At 37.2% G+C, this 27,463-nt stretch overlaps 1 protein-coding gene across 4 annotated transcripts in view; it reads right to left on the reverse strand.

Annotated features, from left to right (window-relative positions):
* CDKAL1 (CDK5 regulatory subunit associated protein 1 like 1) overlaps nucleotides 1–27,463 on the reverse strand; it is a 416,136-nt gene that overhangs the window by 137,597 nt on the left and 251,076 nt on the right. For all 4 annotated transcript variants that reach the window (XM_065055192.1, XM_065055194.1, XM_065055191.1 and 1 more), the window contains 2 exons: nucleotides 24,186–24,352; nucleotides 7,869–8,014 (listed from right to left, as the gene is read on the reverse strand). In XM_065055192.1, the coding sequence (XP_064911264.1) occupies nucleotides 7,869–8,014; nucleotides 24,186–24,352 (313 nt within the window). The remainder of the gene's footprint in view (nucleotides 1–7,868; nucleotides 8,015–24,185; nucleotides 24,353–27,463) is intronic.

Below are 27,463 nucleotides of genomic sequence, written 5' to 3' on the forward strand. Positions count from 1 at the left end.
TAGAAGAAAAAAACACCATCTTGCTATACCTAAGAAACTGGGCATTGGGTGCACATTACTAATTTCTACTCTACCATCTAACAGTACTCCCATTAGGATTTTGCAGAAGAAAACTGCAGATAAGACTGCCCAGAAAAAAGAAAGCCTAACCATGACTACATACAGAAATTATCACTCCTAACAACCTTGCTAGTTAGTTATAGTTAGTAAAAGAAGCCAGCTTCTCTGACAAGCATAATAATAAGACTAAATGCCTTTTACATTTAATAAGAGGTCCTATCTTTTCTCTAAAGGAACCATTCAAAAAAATATTCCTCCAAACTTCAGCCAAAGCAGAATATCACAGTACTTGAAGAATATCACAGACCTTGAAGAATCTGAAGTGTGAATGCTGTGTGTGCCCATTAAGCCTGCGCTCAGCAAGCTGTGCTCATCCTGGGCACTTTATTTCCCAGGCTTCACCCTCCAGTCTGTATGTCTATCTTGGGAGGGGAACAGGAGAGTCAGAAAAAAACCCAACCTTCTCATAATGATTCTCTATCTCCAGAAAAATATTGTATTATTTAGAAGAAAATTCTGTAAAACAGAAGCACCACACATCCTGCCTAAACAGGTCAGTATGCAGAAATTAATTGCTCCAGAAGGTGAAGATCAAAACTTATGGAGCACACAGAAATTTTGACATTACAGTTTCTTAAACAGTACCTTCCCAAAAAAATAAATAGGCTGAAGTTATGTTTAGTGCCATCTAATCTTCAAAGCACTCTGTAACTTCATAATTACTTTCTGTTAACATCACATTGCATGACTCAATTTGGACTTCAGTATTTTCATATGTACACCCTCGGGCTAAATGTGAACAACATGAACAACAGTCTGACAGATGCACCAGTAACAGAGTAAGCCACAGGAAAAGGGGGATTGCAGCCATACTCTTACTGCGAATTTGGGTAACGTATGGTAGCTGTAGGATACATATACACAGAAAACAAATACTCCTTTAATACAAAGGGTACTGTTATGTCCCGCACTGAAACCCCAAATCTCCTGTTCAAACAAGGCATGATCCTCTTCAACAAAGACAGCTTCTGAAAAATAAGTACTGTGAATGACAGAATAGATACCCCATGGGCTTTTACCATTATTTTACCACACACATCAGAGGTATTTTTTTCAACCCAGTTCTATCCTTCTAATTTTTGTACTACCCCTATTTAGTTATAACCATACTACAACATGTCCTATAGTCCTCCAAGTTGACTCTTAATCACATTCCTTATGGAACAGTCCTAAGCCCATGCATTTTACAATCCTATTTAAAATAGAATCCACTTGGTTAAAAGCAGCAATTGGAAGGAAGAGGTAAGCAAGGATAAGCATAACGCTGAAACATCAGAAATTTGTTTTAAAAAAAGAATAACTGACAGGAATAAAAACTTGTCTTTTATTTTAATTACAGTTATTAAGCACAGAATCCAGCGTAAAAATACTACAGAGGATTTATTCCAAACTCTTCTTGTGGGTACATGACTAAGCAAAAAATGTAAGTAACAGTAGTTTTATGAAAATGTCCTCCAAGCTACAGAGAATATGTCACACCATTACTTGTATACTCTTTAGAGTAAATAACTCCCTGTGTAATAAGACACAAAATGGTGTTCCCAGTAGGAAAATGCCACACTATTTCAAGGTAAATATTTTCTGTTGCTCTTTAGAATTCTAAAAGAAATAAAACCTGAACTGCTAGAAATCACTGTCATTAAAACCTTTGCCATACTCTCTGTGTTTTCAGAAGACTTCTGTCAAGCTAGAATTAACATAGATGAGGCTGGGTTTTTACACTCACATAGACAGAGACTTTAGTAATTTCCTTATCTATCCACACATATTAGAAAGTGAATGCTGTAAGGTGAACGAGATAAACATTCATGTTGTTCATACATGACCCACTGGTAACTCGCTCTTAATATTTTTTCTGAAGTGCCTGTAATAAAGTTATACAAATAACAAGTCTAATGCAAATTCCACTTCACCACAACTTCAGCTGCAGCTTCTAGTTCCCCTTCCAGCAAATGATGTTTTCCCTCAGCACTGTTACAGACATAGTTCATCAGTTGCAATTCACAAGGCTTCTGTGCGGTATCTGCTGAATGTGTCTCCTCCCACCCCATTTTCACTTTTGGTGCTAATTTAAAACTTTTTACAAACACTCAATTCATTTGAAACACACAAAAAAGAGACACATTTGGTAAAGTGATTAGTTCAGACTGCAATTGCAGACAAAAGACAGAGTAAAGAGTCTAGGGACTGAGGTATAAAATTACAGGTAAGTACCAAATACATTCAGCAATTCCTCAGCAGAAAACAGCACAAGGACTTTAAAGAGATATTTGCATTTACAGCAGTTAGACTGACAGAACAGACGTACTAAAATCCATTTAAAAACCCTAAATCTGAAAGACTTGTCACAGTTTGTTAGGACCATGATTTGCACATCTGCAAAATGAGCTGAATGATGTCTCTCTCCAAGAAACAAAAATGCATTTTCAGAAAGAAAGTGAAACACATTCATGCTGCAAAAAAAAAAAAAGTGTGGGAGCTGTTATAGCCTACTTAACTACCTGCATTTTGAAAGTGGCTATAAAAATGTAGGCAAAAATAGTAAATGGTTATTTTAAAATTATTCTATTTGTTGCCTTCAAATTCTAGTTTCAGTAACTGGTATGATAATGCAATAAAGACAACACTAGTGCCACAAGGCCTGGGATAGTTTCAAAACTGCAGGTTGTCTAGAATAGCTGCAAATTTGATGATGACTCATTTGGCCCTTTATATTTCAATGTGGACTTAATAACATTCAGGAGCTTACTATATGGACATATTTCAGAAGCAAATTATTTACAGAGTTCAGAATTTTTTTGACCATCCAAATAACAGTATTTAAAGGCAAGCTTTCACAAAGGTATTTCTTCACTGTTCACTATTTTGTTCAAAAATCAGCTATTAGAAAATGGAGAAGAATTTCAAGCAGAAGACTTTTGGATGGCAACATATTCATTTGCACAAGAAATAAAGACACGGACCATGGTATACTGCCCACATAAACTTTTATAGCATGTGTTATGACGCCCAGAATAAGAACAAGGTCACAAGAGAAGACTAGAACCTGGAAAACAAATGACTGCTTATGAAATTGCTCAGAAAGGTAAGAAGAGTCACACTGGAATATACCGGACAAAATTATATGGAGAAAGTGGACTAAGAAAAGTTTCATTCAGACACTCAAATATTGCTGTAAAAAACGAGACTAACATGGACATACAGCATGATGGGGAGGAGACATTGCTCCCAGCCACACTATTTTTCCCTGAGGCCGCCTGTCTAAAAATCCAAGCAGATGCAGCCTGGCTGCCACAAGAGACACAAGTCATGGCACATCAAAAGAAACATGAGACAGTCACTGCTGAATCCCCTAAAATCCCTAAAAACAGAATGAAGAGGCGGCCTAGGTAGCTGCTGAAAGTACCATTTATTGGCTTAACTCCCTGTAAAACAACAGGGCAGAAGGGAGCCTTCCTAAAGCCAGCTGTCCCAAAGGACTCTATAATACCTTATCTCAATTTGGACAATATCTCCAGTTTCCTCAGATGTTCAGCCGTTGTCTATAATTGCTGGGTAACTGAGATCTGAGTTAACACCTGAGTGATTAATCTCCTTCCAAGCTTGTGATTTACTTTCCACTGCACACCTTTACTACCTTTACTTTTGGTCCCATACTTTTTTTTTTTTTTTTTTTTTTGCAACTGCATATAATTATGGTTCTACGTATGCCAAAAAATAAAATCTTGATTACCACTAAAAGTAATGCAAGATAGAACCAGCTTGATAGTAGATCTGATTTTAATGGACATGAGAGAAATAGTGCAAAAAGAAAAGAACAGAACTTCGTGCCTGACAGAACTGTGGCCTCTCCCCTCTGGCAGCCCGACTTTGCTGCCTTTTAGACGATACTGGAAATCTCAGATGTTTCCTGGATTAATTATGAGACCTTCTCAGGTGAACAGCAGCAGCCGCCCACAGTTAGTATTACACTTCTATCTCAAAACACAAAAAAACCAAACTGTAAGGTAATTATACTATTTTCCAAACCAGAAGGGTATAGTGTTTCAGCCTAGTTCTACATTGCCCTACTTTTATTTTTCATCTGGATTTTGGTTTTACAATTCTCTTATCAAAGGGCAGTAATGGGGCAAGATTAATACAGACTTTGATGAACATCACGACTGCTTCACAAACCAGAAAGGTAAGAGAATGTAGTATGGTCAACAACAGCAAATGAGAAATCTGGAAAACACATTACCAGTCTAAGTATTTTTTAATGGGTATATAGTCATTGCTGATTATTCAAGCAATTACAGAATATGACACTCAGAACTCAGGTTTCTTTAAAATATATTTCAATTGTTTGCTTTTATCAGCAAAAGTAAATTTCAGGGGATTAAGTTTCAAAACATCGAAATAATTAAAGCAGTTGCACGCTTCTTGCAGCTAGAACTATCACCTTTCAGAAATACAATGTATGCCACATCTTGAAAGTTGAGACCACTTGAAGAGTAACTCACATTTTGATATAATGACACCACAATTAAAAGACCTTCTGATATAATACTAAATTGGTCACTGGATTAAATTTACTTAGGAGCAATTTCTAAAGGTCCTGTATTTAGTTGCAAACACATTGAAATTAATATCTCAGCCGGGAATTAGTCTTGCAAATAGTCCCTCCAGACTACTATATTAGTCCCTAAAGTCTCCAGACTAGGGGCACTAGTCTCTACAGACTGTGTACAAGTTGACCAACTTCTAAATGAATCAGCATATCGTCATTTCCTTTATGCTGTTGCTCTCTAGAATAGGTTACAAATATATTTTCAGTAAATATATATACACACATATCTGTAGATCAGCTATGGACCTATCAACTGCCATTTTGTATTCAGTTTTCAGTCTAATGGATTTGCGTTTCTGGCTTTACATTCCATATATTTTGCTACCAGTCTTCACTATAAACTAAAAATGTTGTCACCTGGCTGGGGAGAGTGGCCCTAAAAAACAAAGTGTTGCATATAAAAAGACTGAACTAGAACATTAATATTAATTTTTAAATTATCTTCTAGGGTCCCTAACTGAAGAAAGAGTCCTCAAAGAGAAGAGAAAACTGACGTGTCTAACTTCACAGTCTCAGAGAGTCCAGAATGCTCCAATCTTTTAAAAGGTGTGTTTCAACACAAAAAGTATTAATAACTGCAGTGGAGAACTCCAGCTTCTCTGTAAGGCGTTCTGTGCTGAGCAGGCTATGAAGAAATCCCCAGTCTCAGGAGATCCCTCTGCAGTCCCTCCTGGCTCTCCAGAGGAAGGAAAGGTGTTTGCTCCTTCTGGAAGAAAAAATCCCCAAAGCGTTTTGGTGGCCTGACTGATAAAAGGAAGATTCCGGAATCACTTCATATCTTTGGGGTTCTAAAACCAAAAAGATGACATGGCTCATTCTTTTTCATCTTTTCTTAATTTTTCACTTGCTGTACTTCATCTTTATTTGCTTAGATGTTTTAACTCAAGTTATTAAGGACTTAACTGATCACCACATAATTCCTTGATGTGTGGCTTTACTTCTTCAGCAGGTCAGTCTACAGAATTATTGGTTTAATAGAGTTTTACATGAAGATACTACCGGAGCAGATGTCATGTTTTAGAGATGAAGGTGCCAATTGGAGTCTACTGATAAGACCCTGCACATTTTGCATAGGAAGCTTCTAGATGACTTTATGGCCCTAGGAATAGGGAAAGGAGATATAGGAGATTCTACTTTTGTTTTATTTTTCCTTTTTGGTAAATGGAAGATGGAAATAATCCCTTCTGGCTATTGAAGTAGTTCAAACACATATTTAATTCTAGCTATTCTGGCTCTAGGATCTGGAGTTGTCTGCAGCAATGCTAAGCCCTGGCAATCTTCATGCTGAGATCTTTATGGGAATATCTGTATGGGAATGTAATAACTGGCTGCTGCCATGAGAGGAGAGACTACAAATGAAGATGCTATGCTCTTAAGTGCAAAAGAAAAAATAATACTAGTTTTACAGATGTGCACATGTTCAAATACCCAAAACATTTTCTCTGCCTTGCATAGCTTCCCCATCCTGCTGCCATATGGCACAAAGAATTTTCCGTCTTGAATTTTGGAGACTGTTTTCTAACAGGAAATACTAGATAATTCGGTAGTTTCTTAACAAGCAGGATAAAAAAAGGTTGTTATTATTATAAATAAAGCTTATTTAAAAATAAGACATCAAGCCAATTATTTTTTCCTTCTTAAGTTCACTGCACAAAAGCCCATGGAAAAAGACGTATGTCACAGATTACTGTATATTCAATGACCAGCTGTTTTAAATTTGGATATTAAGTAATTCATTCTTCTCTGTGTGCAAGAACTGAATGATTTAATAAATTCCCATATGCACCAACATGTGCCAGCTATAGTACGTTATCGAAAATCCAGCTGCTGTTATGATAATAGCTGCCAATGTGAAAACTACTGAAGAGAATAATGAATCAGCTTCAAGTCAACTAAGACATAAACTGAAACAGTTCCCAATTAAGACACATGAGAATACAATATATCTGTTAATTAAAAACTAAGACTGACCCATAGTCATATAAAAATTAAGTGCCAAGAATTATTGTGCATTGTTCAGAGTTGAAAATTAATACCCAATCAACCTGTACAAAGAGAAGCAGCTCCATTTCCATCAGTAACCCTAGATGCATAGGAACGTCCTACAAACTACACATATAGTTTGCAAAACATATTCTCTTCTGTTGCAGTTTGATTTTCTTTCTTACAAATCAGAATTCCCATGCAGCTCTTGCATGACATATTTTACATAGCTAGACACTTGGAATTTTCAATGAAAAATTATTAAAATTATTATGAACACTCGATTCTTTTATGAGCTAGTATTAGAATGCAATTTAAGAGTTAAAGGTACAACTAGACCACCTTTAAGTCATTTAAAAAAGCTCACTAACAACAAAAAAAGCAGATAAAGAGAGAAAGGAGCCAAATGAGGTGACAGAAATAATTATCTACAGACCTATGTTTAAGACAATTTGTGCAGAAATATCCATCAAAATACATCAATACTAAAATTTAAAAGCTAATAAAATACTTTCTTGGATGTTAAACTATTACTTGTAGTTACAAGAGCTTTGCAGGTGAATCTTCATCTTCAGGCCAGTGTAAGTAAATAACACATCAGAATACACACTTTTATTTCTCACAATTAACTCTGTTGTTAAGGGAAATAATTTTGAAATTATCCTAGAAATCCTCAGTCTCATAAGCAAAATTAGAGTATTACTGTATTGATGTAAATGTACGTCAGCTGTAAGACATAAAATATTACTTATCAAAAAAAAAAATCCCAGCACATTCACATTTGCTGGAGCTGGATCATCTCCAGTACACAAAGTATACAATGCTCAAAAGCCACATCAGAGAAGACTTCAACTACTTTAACTTCAAGCAGCCTATATATAGTAGTTTAAGCATAAAAAAAAGTATTATTTGAAAAAATATTAGGAATATACTGACAAATTAAAAGCATGTCATGTAGAGACTTAAGATACTTACAAAAGCTCAAGCAAAGGGGCAAACCACATCAAGAGGCTTACAGAAAATTCAAAGACTTAAGGCAGCTCATTTTTTTTTATACCTTAATTACTAAGTTGCAAGTAATTGTGTTTCCAGCCACATGCGCTTGACATTGCAAAAAAAAGAGTACTGTTATTTTCTCAAATATTAGTAGACTTACTTTTCTTTAAGGAAATCCACTACTTGTTTGAAGTCTGCCACGCAGTATTCTCTTTTCATGTCCATGAGTACACTATCAGACGCTGACTGGACAGGTATGTGCAGAAAAGCATAGACTCTTGGATGACTGAGAATCTTCGCCATTTCCTAAGAGTTATTCAAAAGGAAAAAAAAAACAAACACAAAAATTATGAAAACAATACACAAAACTTCTTTAATATATGTGGTAGGCATCAGTAGCAGTACTTCTGAAACTCAAACAACACTGAGCTGCAGTGGCCCATTTTGAAATAGTAAGGACAGGTGAAAATAATTGGATTCAATTTTGTTTAAGACAATAAGAAGAAAGCTATGGGGTTGTATTCCCTTTGAAACAGGGATGACATTCCATACATAGTATAGATTATCCAATGAACACAAAATTTTGAGGGAAAGTATTGTGAAAGTTGGTGCTTTCAGGCAGTGTGTTTTCAATTTCAGAAGATGGCAAGGGTTACCTGCTTTCTGATCAGAGTCAAATAAGTTCTCAGATACCATTATGAAAATGTCTCTAATTGGAGTATCCATAAATTTGGCCATTTGCTAATTAAGGTATATTTGGCCATTGACAAACCTGCTCCAATACTGTTCTCAAATGTTACCCGTGTTATTTCAGAGACAAGATTCCAGGAATTAAAAGTGTTTGGCTACAAAATGGATGGAATTAATCAGGGGCCAGTCAGTAGCAGAGCGACAGCTTGAAAAGAGACAGTTATACATTTTGTACAAATACAAAAGGTCAGAAAGAAAACAAAGTAAAGGTAATAGCAAAATGCAAACAAATCCCCAATTCAAAGCCTCACTAAGGCTTGGCAGGGTAAAGGAACATGAGATGGAGAATAGAACATGGTGGTGACATTTCTTTCATTTTCATTATTTACACAATTAAGGACATACAGTCTAGCAAGGAAGTTTAAGTATTTTTAAAAGTTGAGACACAACAGCATCTAGAAGTTGTGCAATGTGGTACAATACAGCCTGTTAATCTTTACCCAGCAAAAAACAAGTGGATTTGGACAAAGAACCATACTACACATACAGAGCCATGTTTTCGCTTCAGGTTTTCCCTTTCTCTCAGTACAGCGAGCACACAGGACATGGCCTGGGACCGAGCGCCGCCCGGCTGCTCTTCTGCCATGTACGTTCTGCAGCTCCAGCCAGGCTCACTCACACCATCTCTCTTGTGTTCTTCCACAGCACAGATATTCTGTCTGACAACACATGCTGCAAGATTCAGTTGTTGCAACTATTTACAAATTCTTTCCAGACCATTAATCAGCAATATTAGTCACGCATCTACATTTTCTCTCTATTTCTACGAGAGAAGGCAAACACCCTTGTGTTTTTAAACTTTCAGGTACTCACTTTCTAAAAGCACTGATTTTTAGAGCAAGAAGAAAAAAATGCTTTCAACACAGACCTTTCATCTGACAAAGATCTGCATTAAAAACCTAAGCTCTCTGAAATCACTTTTGAAAGCAGTTTTGAAAGCTTCTGTCTAATATGCTATTACAACAATGTCTAAGAGAAGTGGTTGCATTATTCAGGGGAATATCTACGCTGTATCTCAGGTATGTAAACTAAACATTACAGTAATAACTATACCGCTAATGGAGGGCACACGATTTGATGCTCAGAAGGGCTGTGTGCAGTGAACCTGGCCCTCAGTGGAAGCTGAACGTAGCTGGCTTCATGAATAAAAGAGTAAAGAAAAGGTCGCCATGTATCTACGCAAATTTTGTGTCCATTTCAAAGAGAACCATTTGCCTGTGCCCTTAACAATTTTAGATGAAACACTGTAAAACAAGTTCTTGAAAATAAAGCAACAAAATGAAGAAAACTTTCCTTCTCTTTTAAGCTTTAGCAAATACTGTAAATGTAGTTTATATGAAGCATCCTAGTAGTTTTCTGGGATCCTTTTGCTTATCAGTAATAAAATATATTTCTAAAATACGAGAAATGGCAAAAGGGCTGGAACTTAAGCTATGTACCACAAGTCTATTGTTCTGCTTATCTCTTGGTTCAGAGCACTTAATTCAATCTTCAAAAACAGATTTATGATATAAGAAACAGATAAAAGGCAAGTTTCATAACATCTTTCTGAATCTGCCAAGTTCTTAAAAATAACTCACCCTACAACACAGAAGAAAAAGTAATTCTTTCTCACTCCTCTCAAATTTGGCATCTTCTGAATAACAGCCTCTTCTGCATGTGATCAGTTTGTGAATTCTTTTTGAAGGTAATAAACTATTTATTAGAATGTCTACTTACAGAAGTGTTACTTTCTTCCAGCTTTTGTAAGGCTGAGAATCATTTGATAGGGGGGAAAAAAAACCAAACAACCAAACAATCAGATTTCTATCCCAAACAAACACAGGGAATATTATGTTTAAAAATTTCAGATTTTGTTCTTTCCTCACTGCATTCATAATAACATCTACATTTTTAATGGTTACTTTTTAGCCTTAAAATATGGCTTGATTCTTTCCAAGATAGTAGCTACTTTCAAATTGTGTACAAAACCAGCCACACTTTGCAGGTCAGCAGGAACTAACATAGAAAAAAGGCATAACTACCTGGTATTTACCTGTGTTAAAGAAACCACACATAGTAAAGCATGAGAAACTACCCTGGTTTACCACAAAGTTTCGGGTTTTGAAGTCATAAGAGAGGAAATTCTCTAGTTATATGAAAATATTGGTTTCATTTGTCTTCCTCACTTCTTTGCCTTAAGAAATGAAACTTTTGCTGCAAAGTATGAAGAGTGAAAACCAAATCCTAAAATCTAAAAAGTGTTTTGCTATCTAGAAGATCTCAAAAAAACCCCAGCCAAACCCACTATTTGCTTATCTTACAGCAACGTGCAGAATCCCACTGGTCTCACATTTGATCTCCTTCAGCGGGATGTGGCCAAGGGGGAACTTTCAACTACACTTCTGGTAAGAGGAACTACCCTGATAGCGTTCAGCAGCCATAGTGAAGCAAGACTCCAGTCAGAACAGCTTCTTCTAGTACTCCTCCATCCAAAAGAGAGAAGGCATATGGCTTTTGCAACCTCTCTTGTCAATATCTTTCAGGATTTAGAACACAATTGTTGTTCTTTAAAGAGGACACAAAATGCCTGGTATTAATTGACTGAAATTTTTACCTGTCGTGCAGTAAGAGCCATGAAGGTAAGCTCAAAACGATTACTGATCATTCCAATGCATCATTTTGTTTAAGAAAGATGCACATCAGTCCCTTAATACCAAAGAGCATGTATTCTTTAGAAAGTAAATTGCTTGTCATTTGTACCAGAAATGCATGTACAACACACACATTACAGAATCACAGAATGTTAGGACTTGGAAGGGACCTCAAAAGATCATCTAGTCCAGTCCCCACATCGGAGCAGGAACATGTGGATCAGGTTACACAATATCTGGAAACCTTAATACAGCTTAGTTATTGGAGTCACAGGTTTCAGGAGTGTTCCAGACACTCAAAGATCCTTCTAGAGAAAAGAAGGTTGCAAATAACTCTTTCTACTGTGAAGTCCTTTCTTTGCTTAATTTATGTATCTAAAGCTACACAAAATATGCTACATGCATTTTAAGCACTGACATCTAGACCTGAATCAAAGGCCCCAATGATAAACTGATTCCCCATCAAGTACTTCAGGATCACAATTATTAACTTGGTGAATTTAACAGAATACAAATTAATAACACAAACTGAACAAACACAAGCCAGAAACACCTGACGACTTACTCTTTCTGTGTTATTAGTTTCCTTAGGTATCACTAGTGCTCTTTAATTTACCTTTTAGAATGAGAAACTCTGAGCGAGCAGTTCAGAAGACAACAGAATAATGAACTAAACAAAAATTTTGCATCATTACTTCATAAACCTAGATAAACCAATCTTCCAAACTGTAAGTGTTCAGATATAAATACTATGGTCTAACCCAGAGCTTTAAGATAAGATTGTTCCAGTCTTACCTTTTAACCTCCCTACAGCTAAATGTACACTGAAGTACTTTTACCACACAGATTTGATGAAATTACAGCTACGCACTCAACAGACATACTTACTCAATGCTGACAGATTTTCCCACACCACAGATTGCACACAGAATATGGGATTTCATCACGTAATAAAACTATTAGTTAATATCCCGGAGAGAACTTGAAGGACATCATAGGCTAATGCATAATTGTACTTTACAGTGTCTCAACATTCTAAGCTTAACATCTGTTTCTGGCTGTTTTTTATAAATATATATTTTATTTTATTTTTTTACAAATTGCTTTGCATTACTAGATATAATTACATATTTCAGTTAGAAGAAAAAAAAAACAATATAGAATTTTATTTCCATCTGGAAATAATAAAGGAACAACTTTTGAAATTATACAATTGTGAAAGAAAACTTCTGTCTTTAATCATGACTGAAACAGCTGATTGCCTTTTCCCGCTATCCCCTGGAATTCAATAATGTGTATATGAATGAAGGGAAGCACTACACAAAAATGACACTTCACGTAGGAATGAAAAGGTGAAAGAGTAGCACAATTTGTCTTAAGATGAGTCTACAAAAAATAGAAGTCATCTACATTTGGAATCTAACAATGTATATGAAATATCCTTTAGGATACTGATCACATAGGAAATATTTTTTTCCAGTTCTTAGCAGCTGGAATACATCAGAACAGAAGGCACATTGCCAGAAAGATTTTTATCTAGTCAGTATGGTTTAGCCCAGCAATTACAATACACAAATTTAACCACCTAACCAGAAAATCAGTCCTTCTGTTTATAATGACACCGCACGCAACCATAGAAAATCACAAAGACAATAAACATCAATATCTGTGCATCTTTACGTCAGTACCAGCAAGCTGTTCAGACAGTGATTCCTTTCCCCTAGCATAAAGTAGGCAAAAATCCAGTATTTGAATTCTGCTTCGTGTTTGAGTCACAATGATCTGAACAACTTGCTTCTGAGCAAAAGGACTTTGTCCTCTGCCAAGAGTGAAGCCCAAAGAAATGCTCATCCATATGGAAACATGACAAAATGGCACTCCCTCAAAACTTCTTCCTCTTGTGGCAGATGTTAGTTTGGAATTTGTCACAAGCGGTGTCCACTGACTGCTGTCTTTCAGAAGCCCAGTGGTGCCACCATCAGCACGGTCTGGATAAAAATCAAGTGGCTGTGATCCATTTTATAAATTCCTCTGCTGTAGTGCAGTTCAGAAACAGATGTGATCCAGTGATGCAGGCATGGCAAGGAAGACACAGCATGATCGAGTCTGGAAAGCCCGTAACTGTTTTGCTAAAACTAACAAACAGGGAACCTTTCCCCGGCTTCCCACCCCCTGTGAGTAATGGGGCTGTAAAAAATGAACAATGTGTGGGGATGTATAATCGCATACCTCCTCAGGGATGCTGGTAGGAAGACAGTGCCTCCCCCTCAGCTGTATATGAAGTGGGGGAAATGCAATGACGCCGTCTGACGGACAGGCTTAGTGGCAACTCATACCCCACGGAATAGGACATGAGTTATGCCCAGGTCTTTATCCCGTCATTAGGATAAAGGGATGTCACTCTGGAGCAGTGAGAAGCCCACACAACTCCAACCAATGTAATTTGAACCTTAAATGCAAATCTTTGGGTTGCCAAATGGAGGGTAAAAATCTGATTTGTCATATGGGAAAAATGCCTTCTACATCACCAAACAAAAAGCTGGTATTAGCTCAGGCCACCCTTAGAAGTGGACACAAATCAGATTGCAAGCTGTGATCTGCTGATAGGAGAACAAGCCATGAGAGCCATATGCTGGGCCCTGGCTGTTCCCAGCTGTTCTCCCCGGCGTGGGATCACTCTGTTGCTTCCAACCTCATAAACCAGAGAACCCTAGCCAGCTAACCAGTAGTTTTTGTCTCCCTCATGGCTACAGAGTAAGCCTAATCCAAACCAAGCCAAACGAAAACCCTCTACATGCCTTCAAACACTTGCCATATTTTCTTTTATTAAAAATCAGGACAGGCTAACATGAATTCCTGAGAAAAAAAGTGACATTCAGATAATACTACAACACAATACTGTATTTCATAGTTCAAAGCTTCAGTTGAGGTTTATTGCATCTCTTCCCATGAGTCAGCAGGCAAACAAGGAAACTCAAAGCATCAAATACTTACTACCTGATTTTCACTTTTAAATACAGAAATATCAAGAACTCTTCTATCCAGTTAACAAGTACATATGTTTCCCTCCAAGATATGACTCAACCTGAATATACATGGTATACCCAAGACTACAAAGAGCCTCTGCAGAGTAACATTTTTTGCATTTATCTGATAAAAACAGTAATTCCCAGTCCAGATACCCTAACCAGGGTTACCAAAATACTTCACAATAAGAAAATTGGTACGCCTATCAGGGCCTGCTTCCAATATTAAAGTAGGACTTTACACTGGGTAAAATGTAAAGCATCAGCATCTACATTGGGTAGATGCTGATTGCTTATTACTCAAGTCTGTATGGAGACGTGAGCCCAAGCACAACATCTGAATCCCTGCAAGTGTCACAAAACCACATCTGATTCAGCAACACCTTCGGCATTAACAGCACCACACCGATTTCCTTCAGGAATTGTGCACATGCAGTTCCCACACCAACTGATGGAAGTTGTGTGGTTGGAAACACGCAGTAAACGGTTCAGTGCCTGCAAAGATGAAAACTGTTGCTGCTGCAGCCATCGTTACACTCCTAACAAGACTTTGTGGAGCTTCAGAGTGCTGCTTGTCCATTTTCAATAAACAGATTTTCTTTAAGGTAAAATGTACATTTAATTAACAGCTAGAGTGATGTCTTAATGACTTAAAGCCATCCAACCAAGTAGCTAATGTCAATTCTTTGTGAAATGATTAATTTTGATGTGCAAGAAAATACACACCTTTTCATTTCCTCCATGGTGCTAATTTCTCATCATTATGTACTCCCCAAATGAAATACTTTTTTTCCAGAAGTAAATTAATACTCCTCTTTGCAGTACATATTAGAAACAGATACTGGGATGTTCCCTAAAAGGGTGATTTATTTCAACAGCACACTGCTACTTTAAATAACTCTCTGTCTCAATCATATTTTATGATAATAAAACCTTGAAAAGGGTGAAATGGATTGCTAGTTTCATCCATAATATACATTTGTTCATCACTTCAAACAGGAGAATCCTGCCTGTTATAAAATAATTTATGGTTTCTGCTCAGAAGGAAGTCATAGAATGAATGGCACAGCCCACCAGAGCTCAGCTGCACCAAGAAGGATCACTGCCAAGAAGGTCACCTATTGTTTCCCTCTATTTCAAAGCAGCAAGTACAATACCTGACGTAGCATTGGCTTTAGCAGGTTACAGTGGAAGGCAAATAGTGGAAGCTTTCCAATCAAAGACTAACATTTAGGCAAGTGCAATCACTTTCTTTTGTAGATATGCAATTTGCTGAGCTAAATTTCACAGCAAAACAATGAAAAAAACATTCAAAACCATAAAGACAGGACTGATACAATAGAATTTACATTCTTTAGCAGCTCTTGCACATTTGACATAGCTAAACTAATTGAATTCAAAAACTGGGTAGAAGAGATTTTGTGTCTTTTCCTCAACTCACAATGGTACAGAAACCCAAAGCTATTTTGATGTGCAGTTTTATTAAACTTTCTAGAGCACATTGTATTTCCTTTTTCTCATTTTTAAGGACTTATCACCTCAAAAAAAAAAAGATTTGTTTTTTAAAGACATGCCAAAGCCTAATGAAGCAAGCAGTCTTACTGAAGATTATGTAGATGATGTTGCAAAGCATAGTGAATGTGACAGCTCATCTATCAAAGAAAACAAAGGGTTTATGCATCCGAACTCAATAGAAGCTTTTGGAACAGCATGGAGAGTAGTTGGTGGAACTTTACTTATTATAATACAAATAACTACGAAAGTAAGATCTTATTTGTTTTTCAATGAAGGCAGAAATACTAGAAGAAGATGGCACAGTTATCTGACAACAGCTTCTACCCCAATGCCTTGAAGTGTGTGGCAACTGCTAAAATTCCCACTTTATTCATTAATAACGCTGTTTCCCATATATGTACTACTTGTTCTTTGAACAAACTGCTCTATTAATGGCGATTTTTATTTTCTACCAATGAAGTAAGCCACAGCTCCAGAGGTCTGCTGGGATGAGGCAGTATTATAAGTAATTGACAGACGACCTGACACTCAAACCAAGACTAAGAGTGGAGCTGTCTGCATTTTAATACTCTTCATTCTTGTGATATCTAACAAGCAAGAAAAATATTCATATGAGTGAATTATAATTAAGGTACAGTTAACATGCACAGCTTTAACTGGTCAAGCAACATGCTACTTAATGTGAAACCCTTTTTGCAACACCAATCTTTATGCACAGATTATTATTAAGTACAGCACAGTACTAGATGCATGCATAAAATATTCTGTCTTGATGGAGAACTGAATCTTGCATAAATAAAAGCAGTTCCTTCTTTTTGTTTCTCAAAGCATTTTTTTCTACTCGTGTTACAAAGAACAGGAGCTTCATTCCCAGCAGCACCAATATTCCCTTCTATACTATCTGGAAGCAAACCTTTATGGCTCCTCGAAGTTCCCAATACAATAACTTTAATACGATTTTTAAGAACACCTAGGTTTCACACATACAACATAAAACCTTCAAGAAGAGTAAGACAGTTTCTTATTTTGACATTTATTAAGCCAAATCATATTCTACCAGCTGGCAGCAAACATGTCACCAAGCATTTATAGACACTAGGACCTGCTGAGTCTGAGATCTTAAAAGTCTAGATTAGAGAGAGTGGTGTGACAAAATTTATCTCAAAGCACAGCAGAGCCCTTTCCTAACCCCGTAATATCCAAAGACACATTCACTCTGTGGTGAGTTCACCACTGAAAATGTTCTCGTGACACTACGTCTTAAGGAGTAACTTCAAGGAGGCGTGCTATTTAGAAACCTCAAAGACCAAGAACACTTTCAGAGGAACAACAAGAGACATAACAGTATTTTAGTACTAAAAGAATACAAAGCTGGAATACACAAAGTAAGCCAATATGCGTGCACAGCCTCCATATGGCAAATAAACGTTTAACATAATACCAAAGGAAACAGTAAGCATGCCTGCCAGCCTTTCTTTTTTAAAAGCACAGATGCAACTGCCCCTCTTTTCCTCCCCTTAGTATCTGAAACTTCTTTCAATTTTACTGCTAGCAAGACAAACACAGTTTGCATAGAAACAAGTATGTAATTACAGCAAATGAAAGTTGCATGGTCTACCAACTATAAAACACTACACAACTCACAGTAATAAGAGGTCAGGGGCTTAAGTATTCATTTATTTAAATGTATGCCACAGTTTTCATTTTTTCCGGTCAAATCATCAGATTTTAATTGGTGCTTTCAAATGCAGCAGTCTATGAAAATGAAAAAAAAAATACTAGAAAGAAAGCAAATACACGCCCTCAAGGCCTTTTAATTCCTGAAATCACGCCGCCCTTTTATTTCCCAATGAAAAATGTGTGCATATTATTCCCTTTCTAAATACACTTCAAATCAGCTTACACTCTAGCTTATTCAAGACTTGAGTTTATTCACAATGCTCAAAAACGTTTGGTGCACTCAGAGGAAAAGAAAAAATATTGGAAAAAAGATATGGGAAAAAAAAAGTGAATTAGTAATTTTACTGTAATATGTATCTACGTGCTGTGTCAGGGCACGTTTGAGGAAGCCATCTGTAGGGTATCAGCCTCAATGAGGTTAAGGAGCATAAACACCAAGCTGACATCAAAAATCAAAGCAAAAGAGCAAAGAAATACTACTGTGACTTGTGGTACAGTATACTTGGCACTCTTTATGCATTTAAAGACGTTGCCGCCATGCAGACTCCATCTCAATGGTTGGTGCATCACTCAAATGTCCTGAATTAATAACAGAGATAAAGCCCACAGATGGCATATGGTATGGTTTGAGACAGACTCATTTTGACAGGTGACAAAGACAACTACTCATCTAGTCATGTGAAATTAAGCACTTACGGGAATGGCAGGTGTGAACTGCCTCCTTTGTACAGATTTGGAAGCGTCCCATCACTCACAGAAAGTGCTGTACTAAAATCCCAGACAACTCTGGAAGATATAGCTAGTGTTAAATCTGCAAGGGGGGTAAGCCAAAGCTGAGATGCGAGCCCCTGCCCTTTTACAGTCCCGATGATCTGCATTCTTTCTGATTTGGACACTGATATGGATACTGAACAAGAAAATGCAGTTAAAAACCCAAAGAAAAGTGAAATAAATTCAAGGCAAAAATTAGTCTCTAACACTATGTCCCTAACATTAATTCATTTCAACCTTCTATAAACTGGGTCCCACTTTTGACTTTTCAGATTACCGCCTGTTCACCGTTTATCTACTGCTACTGCTTTAATGGATTTTTCCCAACCTTGCCTCTCCATCAGCCACTGCAAGTGGAGGTAATACGCAGTGCCATGAGAGCACTAGCCAATAACTCCATAATACGATTACAATAAATGCCTGGAGGTTACTTCCAATGCAGGATGTATACCTTATGTCTCTTTTTGTACATGTTTATACTATAGGATGATAACATCTTTGCCATCTGGCAGTCTGTGTAATTTGAATGGTAGCTCTGTGCAAATACGTATGGGTAAGAGTACACAAGGTAACTGTACACATACATGTGCATTAACTGCAGGTTTTGCTAGGACTATAAAATGGATCCTGATATTAACTTTTCCTTCAGTTTTAACATTTATAACATACAAAAAGAAAATCTGAGCTAAAACATTTTTCCCTGACCAAAGTTCATGACTAAAACTTTCTGCTGTGCAGATAAAATTCCAAGTTTTCCTTGATGCCATGTGGCATCACCATATTAAGAGAGGACAGACACTGGACAATGGCACATATATCAAAATCTTGCCTTGAGACCAAACTTAAAATAAGCAAACGATATGCTTCATGATGTATACATTCAAACAGACTGTTAGGACTGTGACAGAGCACTTTGAAAAATGCAAAAGTATTTCCATTGGTTGGCCAGATTTTCTCTGAGAGGAAAAGTGAGGATTTCTTCTGCAGCTAAACTGCAAACTCCAACTTCTCTCTGTCTTAGTACCACGATTAAGAGAAACAATGTTGGGGTCTCAGGTCCTTCAACTCTTTTAAACACACCAAACAACCTGTCATGACAACAAACCCCACGCAGGAGAAGTCACACTAGCATTGGCTGTGTTCACATTCATGTCCTGCTTGAAAGCAGCAGTGAAATTGTGAAGTGCAATTTCCCCCATGTCTTTCCCAGCTATGGGTTTGTTCAGTCTGCATGGTGACTTTTGGGTGGGCAAACTAAATTCCCTTCCAAAGAAATCAGAGCAGTGGTCACACTCCAGGTTCACAGCAAATGCGCTCCAAGCCCTTGGTGGGAACAGAAGGATTCAGACCAACAATCTGCCTCTGAAACAGCTTTGGGCATGGGTGGTGGGAAAGTTTGATATGAGGGGATTAGATTTATTTTGAAGTAAAAACTCTAAAATGCCGATAATGAAGTGGCTTCACTACCTAATTCTACAATTTCCTGATATGCTCTTATTGCTCCACATTGTTCACTAATTTAAGTGCAGACATCATCTGCAGCTGAAAAAAATAGCAGATAAAAAAATTATATTTTAGATTATACCCTGAATAATTGTGATAAAGGCTCTTTCTCTAATGACTTAGCTCAGTATGCAGCATATCAAAAAGTGTTTAATATTTTGCATGACTAGAAACCACTTTATGGTTCCAAATAATTCTTTCTTTACAAACATGAAGGCCCAGCTGAATGTAGTAGTTATCATTTGAAAGCATATGGTTGCTTCTCATCCCAAAACTGCTTATAATACATGCATCTGGAAGTACACAGGCACTATTGCCACCATATTTACTGAATAAAAAACTGAAAGTCCTAAATTATCAGACCATACCACACAAGTGTAATTATAATTTTCATGAGATTAGCAGCCTCCTCTGAAATGACAAACATCTCTACAGATAGAATGACATTTACCTGACAGTATCTGAAGGCACTGGGTATGCTCAGTGTATTAAATCATGTGAAAACTGAAACTAACTTCCTACCTATAATAAACCTGAGATTGAATGACCACTGGCCCAGACATCCCAAATCTACCAAGACTTCCAGCATGAGCACCTCAAGGCCAGTCACAAGCCCCTGCAGCTTTTCTTTGCCCCCTCCTCTGCTCTGGTCCCTCCACTCCTAACCCAAGAGAGGCGGCTCTTCTCTTCCTCCTCCTCCCGTGCCAGTCTCCAGCATCAGTGGAACAGCAGAGCCGCTGGCTGGCACTTCTTGGTGGATACTAAGAGGCTGATTCCCAGATAGGCAGGCATATGGAGCACTGCTGAGGTGAGCAGCATTTCTGTCCGTCTGTTTTTATTTCCAGGGAACCTGTGCATGGGGGCATTATATTAATGAGGCAAAAGGCTCACGGGGCCGAAGTGAAGACACAGACCTGGGTGCACAGTAGAAACGTTGCCAACAGCTTCAACAGATCTCTGGTCATAATGACATCCACTAGACACCTTCTAAGCAGACAATATCTCAGAGTATGTTTATGAAATCATTTTTTTTTGAGGAAAAAAATAAGAACCTGGTACTTGCAAGGAAATTTCAAAATACAAGCAGTTTATCAAGCAGCCGATCAAAAAGTGGGCTTAATAACTTTTAATGAAGGACAAAACTATTCCACCTATATACAGAAAATACACGTATGAAAAAGTAGCATTGTTTTAGTCAGTGGATACAATCTATCTTCCTGAGAACCAGCGAGACACTAATTAATATGTAAGTGAAGTACCTCATGTCTGGCTACATCTTAATGATCCACCTGAGCAACATAAACAATATAAGCTTAACATATTTCAGAGTACTGAGGTGTGGGGTAAGGGGAGCAAAACCCAACACTCAGGATACCTCCCCCTTCTGTGGATGACTCCACCTACTGCTAGAATAGTATGAGCAACTTAGGCTTCAAGTGTAGATAAAGTAATGCATTTTTTTTATTTTTAGTCCTTTATTCGGTCACATTACTCATAGGTGCAACTTTTCCCTCATTCATTGAGGACACTGAGGTCTGAGGAATTCTTTGCTTCTACTGAAGCTGTGCCATGTAAAACTCGTGGTATTAATCTGCACATCCCTCTTCTTTTTAGTTCCAGTGTCCTCCCACTTTGACAACTGAAAGGTACAGAATCTCCAGCAAAGCGTAAAAGAAAGCTGTGAATTTCAAGCACACAATCAAGCCAGTGACCTGATGCTTTGGATGATCAGAGATTAAAAATACATGGCTATTTGAAGGAAAACAGATATTCATGAAATGTTTTTAAAACTCGTAAGTACAAAACCAGTTCTAACGACAGAGAAGTTCATACGATACTACAAATCAGTATTTTAAAAATGTACATAATATCTTTAGGAACTGGTATTTTCAAAACATTTAAGTTAGAACTGAGCGTTATTGGGGAAAGCAAATGTATTTATATAAGCTTTTACTAGCTTTGCACGTTACAAGAATAAAACAGACATAAATCTGGTATAACCTTTTACCTGCAGATAAGCTCCAATAAATATGGCAAAAACTGTAAATTAATCAAAATCATTGCTTTTAGGCTGATTCTCTAGGGAAGCTCTGTCTAGAACTTAAAATTAATTTATGCTTTTACATGACTGCTGTTGCTCTATGTCAGTTATCAGACGTGTTCATTACTGAAGTGAAAGAAATCCTTACCCAGCAGTTACATATGGACATTTGTATGCAACTGCTGAAAAACTCTGATTTTTAAAAGAGATACATGATTGGAACAACTTTTTCCTTTTTGTTGGATGTAAAAAGTGACACACAACTAGTACATCTCCTCACATAAATTTTTTTCGCAGAAAGCCCAACATCATCCTAGTTAGCAATGTGACTCCTAACAGAATAAAGTAATAAAGTGCAGCACCTTTTAAAACAATTGATGAAAGATGTTTGCAACCAGTAACACAGCTTCATACCTTTTTGAAGAGATAGCAGAACTACATCTGGATTTTATCCTAATCAACTGACATGACGGTCAATCAACTTTTCTTTCTTTTTTTTTTTTTTTAAAAAACAAATAATATTTCTACCCTTTTCTCAACTGCCAAGTTAAAAGCACATTCCCAATTAAAAGCTTATTTTGTCTGGCAAAAATGTATACAGGAGACCGCCAGCATTCCCTAGAAATCTTTCAGGTACAAGTCTGGTAAGCTTGGAAGAGGGGACTAGATAAAAGTGTAGAAGGTAAAAAAAGTATCTACAAATATAGTCCGACAAATCATCAATATCATTTCACCAAATTACACGCTCAGAAATTCTTGTTCATATGTGAAAAACAAAAATGTGATTAAATAATCCTTAAAAAAACATAATATAAACTGGAAATTGTAAGAAACATTGAAGAGGATAAGGAACAGCAGATGTTGCTATTGTACAAAGAGGCTGGTGTACACACAATGCATGTTCTGCACAGTAACATGCAAGATACACACTTTCAACAGGCTTTCATGAAATCCTCTTACTCTGCCATTACACTTAAAGACTCATTTCGTAACGAGACAAGAGTACTTTTCCTGAACATGAGTGAGGTCAAAGAGAGTCCTACCTACAGCCTTTTTTAGAAAATTTAGAAACAGGAAAATTAGAGATCATAAATCAAAACCATTCAGAGATCTGTAACATGCTCATGCTCACAAAGATGGCTACTGATTGAAAGAAAGCAATACACCTTCCACCTTGCACAGATTATAGCAAATTAAGACTACTACAGTGACCCTTAACTGGGCAGAGCAATTTCTTATTTCTAGCAACTGATTTATTTTTTTTAATCTTTTGAGAGATCTCATAAGATGAGCAGCAGTGAAAACAGTGGCTGCCTATCCAAAAACAAGTTTAATAATGTGAGTTAAAAATGAAAGCAAAGACACTAACTGTGAAAATAATGAAAAGCTTGATTTGCTTTTGTACAAGATGCTGAAAAATGTTAAAATAAAAAAAATAATAAAAACTTGTAACAGATAAGAAAGCTCAAGATGAAATGCAAAGCTCTAAGAAACACAACAAAACCACTTCCTAAAGATTTCTATTCAAGTACGTTGTTAAGACTCTTAGTATGTTAAGCCAAAGAGTCAAATAACAGCCTGGGAAATTTCTTGCGGTTTTCTGCAGCTTGTATTCTTTAGCTGGTGAAGTGAAAAACTGCTTATTCCTATTAGGATGAGATTCCTCTAGCCCATACGCTTCACTAGGGAAAGGTGCAATTACAGCAGTCTATTGAGAAAGTACTGTTCTTGATATCTTAAGAAAACATAAGTGCAGCTATTAATTCTATAATATCTTTGGGAAACCAGCATGGACATCATCTATTTATCTGGGTATTACTGATGCACATGGTTACAAAACTTACCTTAAGCTGTATCTTTCCCCGCTTTTGCCTTCTCTTTAAAGATAGGTTCTTTCTATAAACAGTTGCTATGAATTTCAACAAATTTATCTGATGAAGGAATCTAACCAAACCGATCGACCTGAGAGACAAAACTCTCACTTCCCACCCTGCATACATGACATCCTTCCACAGTCACACTGTTGTACACTTTTTTGCTTCTAATCTCATTGAACTACTTTGTTACAATTTTTTTAATAGAGATACACATTTAGAATTCCAATTTCTTATCATGGAAGCCCTAAACTCCCTCAGAATAGCATTTGACATAGGATAATGAATACATAATTGAGTGAGACTAGCATAGTGTGTTTCTGGAAACATTTGTTTGAGGTGTAGCAGGAAGACAAATTCAAGCCCATAGTCCACTGCCTGCTAATGACATTAGCTTTAGTTCCTGAAAACACTAGACACACACAAATACAACATTGCTATAACAAAGCTCAGTGACCTCAATAATACTATCATTCCAAAATGATCCGAATATCTTATTATCTCAATAACTTGCTTTGTTAGGCAAATGGCTTAAGACTATCAGTCTAATTCTATGAATGTACTTGAAGTCCATATTTTTCTAAGCTACCGCTTAAAATAAAATGTACTATACACAAGGTTCCATGCTGACTCACTCAATGAATGTCTATGCTGGCATATAAATGATTCTCTTTTCTTCCTTACCTCCAGATGCTCTAAAATATAGGGAGGGTTTGTCATGCCAAGCCTCAGCATAGCTCCCTCAGGAATAGCTTCAACCAGCTTCCACAGAAGCGTAGGGAGGTCTGTGCCAATGTCTCTGCCATAAGCCCCTGTGTCTTCACTGGTCAGCCATATCTCACAAACACCCTCTGTGAATAAAAGGAAGAGATAATTAACAAACCTGGTTTGGAGCTGTTTATTTTATCATACAGCTGCTCACTCTTTTTAATGCAGTATTTCACAAGGCTATTATGCAGCCAGACTGGGTATTCAATGGCAAGGGGGAGGGAAGGAGGAGGAAGGCTTATCCCATGGGTAGCAGTGGGTTATTAAGTTCATTTTATGAGCACAAGAGGGCTACAACAATGCTGTAAATTATCATTGCTGTGGAGTGATTAACATTCACAGCCAATGACTAATTCTGTGCTGCCTCTACAGCAAGTCAGTCAAGTCTAGTACTCTGCTCTATTTTTTGAGCCTAATTCATTAAACACCACAAACGAACAAACGACACTACCCAAGCAAAGAGTTTGCATTAACGGTTGTTATTAGCAGTTAACTTATGAACTGGTAAGCTCCCAGTAAGCAAATATAGCTCTTATGCACAGTGATTAACATTCCTCCTGGAATAACTTTTAAAAACTTGTATTCTTTAAATAATACAATTAGTTATGCAATATTAAGGTTTTGTTGAAAAGGTTAGTCACCACTGCGTGACTGAGTTATAGAGTTGGAAAACCTGTTTCCTGGCAGTTAATACTTTATTTTCCATCAATCAGGGCCTTAGGAAGTAGTATATTTGATTTGTATCATAAAGAGTAGTGACCTTGAACACTGATATTTGGTAGTAACATCCTCCTGCTCAAAGAGGGGAAAGATTGCACCACCCTTTAATAATAGTTGAAAGCAATGAGGTTTCGTGCAGCCACTTCCATCAGTCTGCCCAGCTTTCATACTTTGGCAATGCACCCATCTCCCCCTCCTCATCACCCCAAAGCAAGAAAGAGGCCACAGAAAAGAGAGTGTCTGGGAGGAAGACTCCTCTGATTCCCACTGAGATAAGATACCATTAACTCGGCGAAGAGCTAAATTTCTAATACTGATGATGAACCAGTAAAGAAAACATCCAAACACCAGAAGGCACCTAAGTCATCAAAACACTCTTTGGAATAGCAGAGAATGTATCACAAAATGCAAAAGTTTCTATAACAAATATATATTTCAGGTGAGGAAAACACGTATACAGACTTTAACTGTATGAAAAGTAATGAAAGTAGAAAAAATGAAGGTTTACAGAAATGTGAACTCAAGACTGCCAAACTCACACTCTAAGAATAAAGGCAGGTTCTCCTGCAGCATCAAAGTTATTTCTGTTTGTTCAGAAAGGTTTTCAAGGTAACTTATTATTTAGAACTAAGAAATGTTTAAAAATTAAAGGTAAATGAAGAAACTTATGACTTCTTTAGTCTTGCTTCAAGAATAACTTAGTGAGAGAGATGCATAATTCTGTTCTTCTGAGAAGCCTGGTGGAAAGTATTCCTGAAGCACTGCTCTTTGCTCATCCAGCCTGCAGTCACGGCTTTGCAGTCACACTCAAGCTGCGCTCCCCCGCGCCCCATCAGGTATGCAGAATTTGCTGACAGTATACAATCGCACCTTGGATTTCACTGCAGTTGCTAATATTTTCAGAATTCATCTCACCACAGGCAGTACCACACGACAAAACATAATCTAGGGTTTGCCGCCTGCCCTGCATTTTTCTGAGATACGGAGAAAAGAACTGAATTATACATGTTGCATTTTAAAAAATATATCAGTCTCCAATAGCCATAAGAAAACTGCAAAACAGAGTAATTTACTTGCTGAGCTTCTACCAAAACAGAGTAATTCTCATTTTAAAACTTTCCTTACAAATAGTTGAAAATGGCTGATAGAATACTGCCTTACAGTTACCAGATGAACACTGAGGAAAAAAAATAAATCCATGGCTAGGAATGGAAATAACATTGCTGTGGAAAACAACAGTGAGCTTTCAAAACTGCATAGGTGGGGACCATTAGCCCCTGATGGGCTGAAACTTCAAATTAGATCACAAGAAGAGGAAGCAGGTGTAACAGTAAATCAGCAACAACAGGAATAACTATCTCAATCTGCTCTCTGATCAGGGTGTTGAACAACAAGCAATGTGAACAGTTCATGCTGAGAGAGCCAAGGATGTATTCTTAACATGGGGGAGGGGAAGCCAGGGAACACCTGAATTTTGGGAGAATGTTTGTTTTCCAGTTTCAGGCTGACAAAATGGATCTTCAAATACTTAAAGCTGATATGAGGGCTAGGTATTTACAAGCAGGGTAAATCAACTTAATGCATAATGGTGTGTGACAGAGGTCTGGTGTCACATGTTGTTAGGCTGGTTTTTCTAGTCCTTGGCACCCTCAGTTTAAGCAATTAAACCAGGGGTGTCAAACTCATTTTCCCCGGGGGCCACATCTGCCTCGTGGTGGCCTTCAAAGGGCCAAATGTAATTTTAGGACTGTATAAATTTAATTACTCCTACATTTATACAATCCAAAAATTACCTGGTCTAAACTTTTGCCAGGTAAGAGGAGAAATCAACAGACCTTCCAAACAGTATTAATAAAGTGAACCAACGCTTCTTATATTCACTCAACTCCCTTTCCCTCCAAACTCTAGCCCTATGTAGGCACCTATTTAAATCCACTGTTTAATCACATACAGTATTTTTTTCCCTTCTTTTGCAGAGAAGCTCACTAGATCATTTACCATCCTGTCACTGGATAATTTTGCTGCTAATAAAAGCAAGGCAATTTTGTAAACAAGAAAATTGATCCAAACTACAGAGCTTGGATGTGCAAACTCAGAGCATTTGTTACAGTATTAAGGCCAATTATCATTATATTCAAGTAATTTCCAGTCTGCCTTTGGTCACAGCTCATAGTTTATTTCTCACTCTTCCATCACTACCCAGCACAAAAGAATAACCTCAACAGCTGGCTTCTGATCCCTGCTCTGCTGTAATTGGAGATGACTGAGAATGAGAAATGTTGGGAAAAGGTTCCAGGCAAATGAAGGAGCTTCTGAGCCTATTCCTTCTCCAATGCCTCAATACAAAGAAAAGAAAACAAGAAAAAAATCCCCAAGAAATCCTACAGTTGTCACTTCTACAAGATATGCATTTCTGTTTTAGAGACCACTTGAAATGATTCTTTTCTTTAATAAAAAAAATTCTAGCATTTTTA

The sequence above is a fragment of the Columba livia genome, chromosome 2, assembly GCF_036013475.1.
Source record: "Columba livia isolate bColLiv1 breed racing homer chromosome 2, bColLiv1.pat.W.v2, whole genome shotgun sequence".
Taxonomy (NCBI): Eukaryota; Metazoa; Chordata; class Aves; order Columbiformes; family Columbidae; genus Columba; species Columba livia.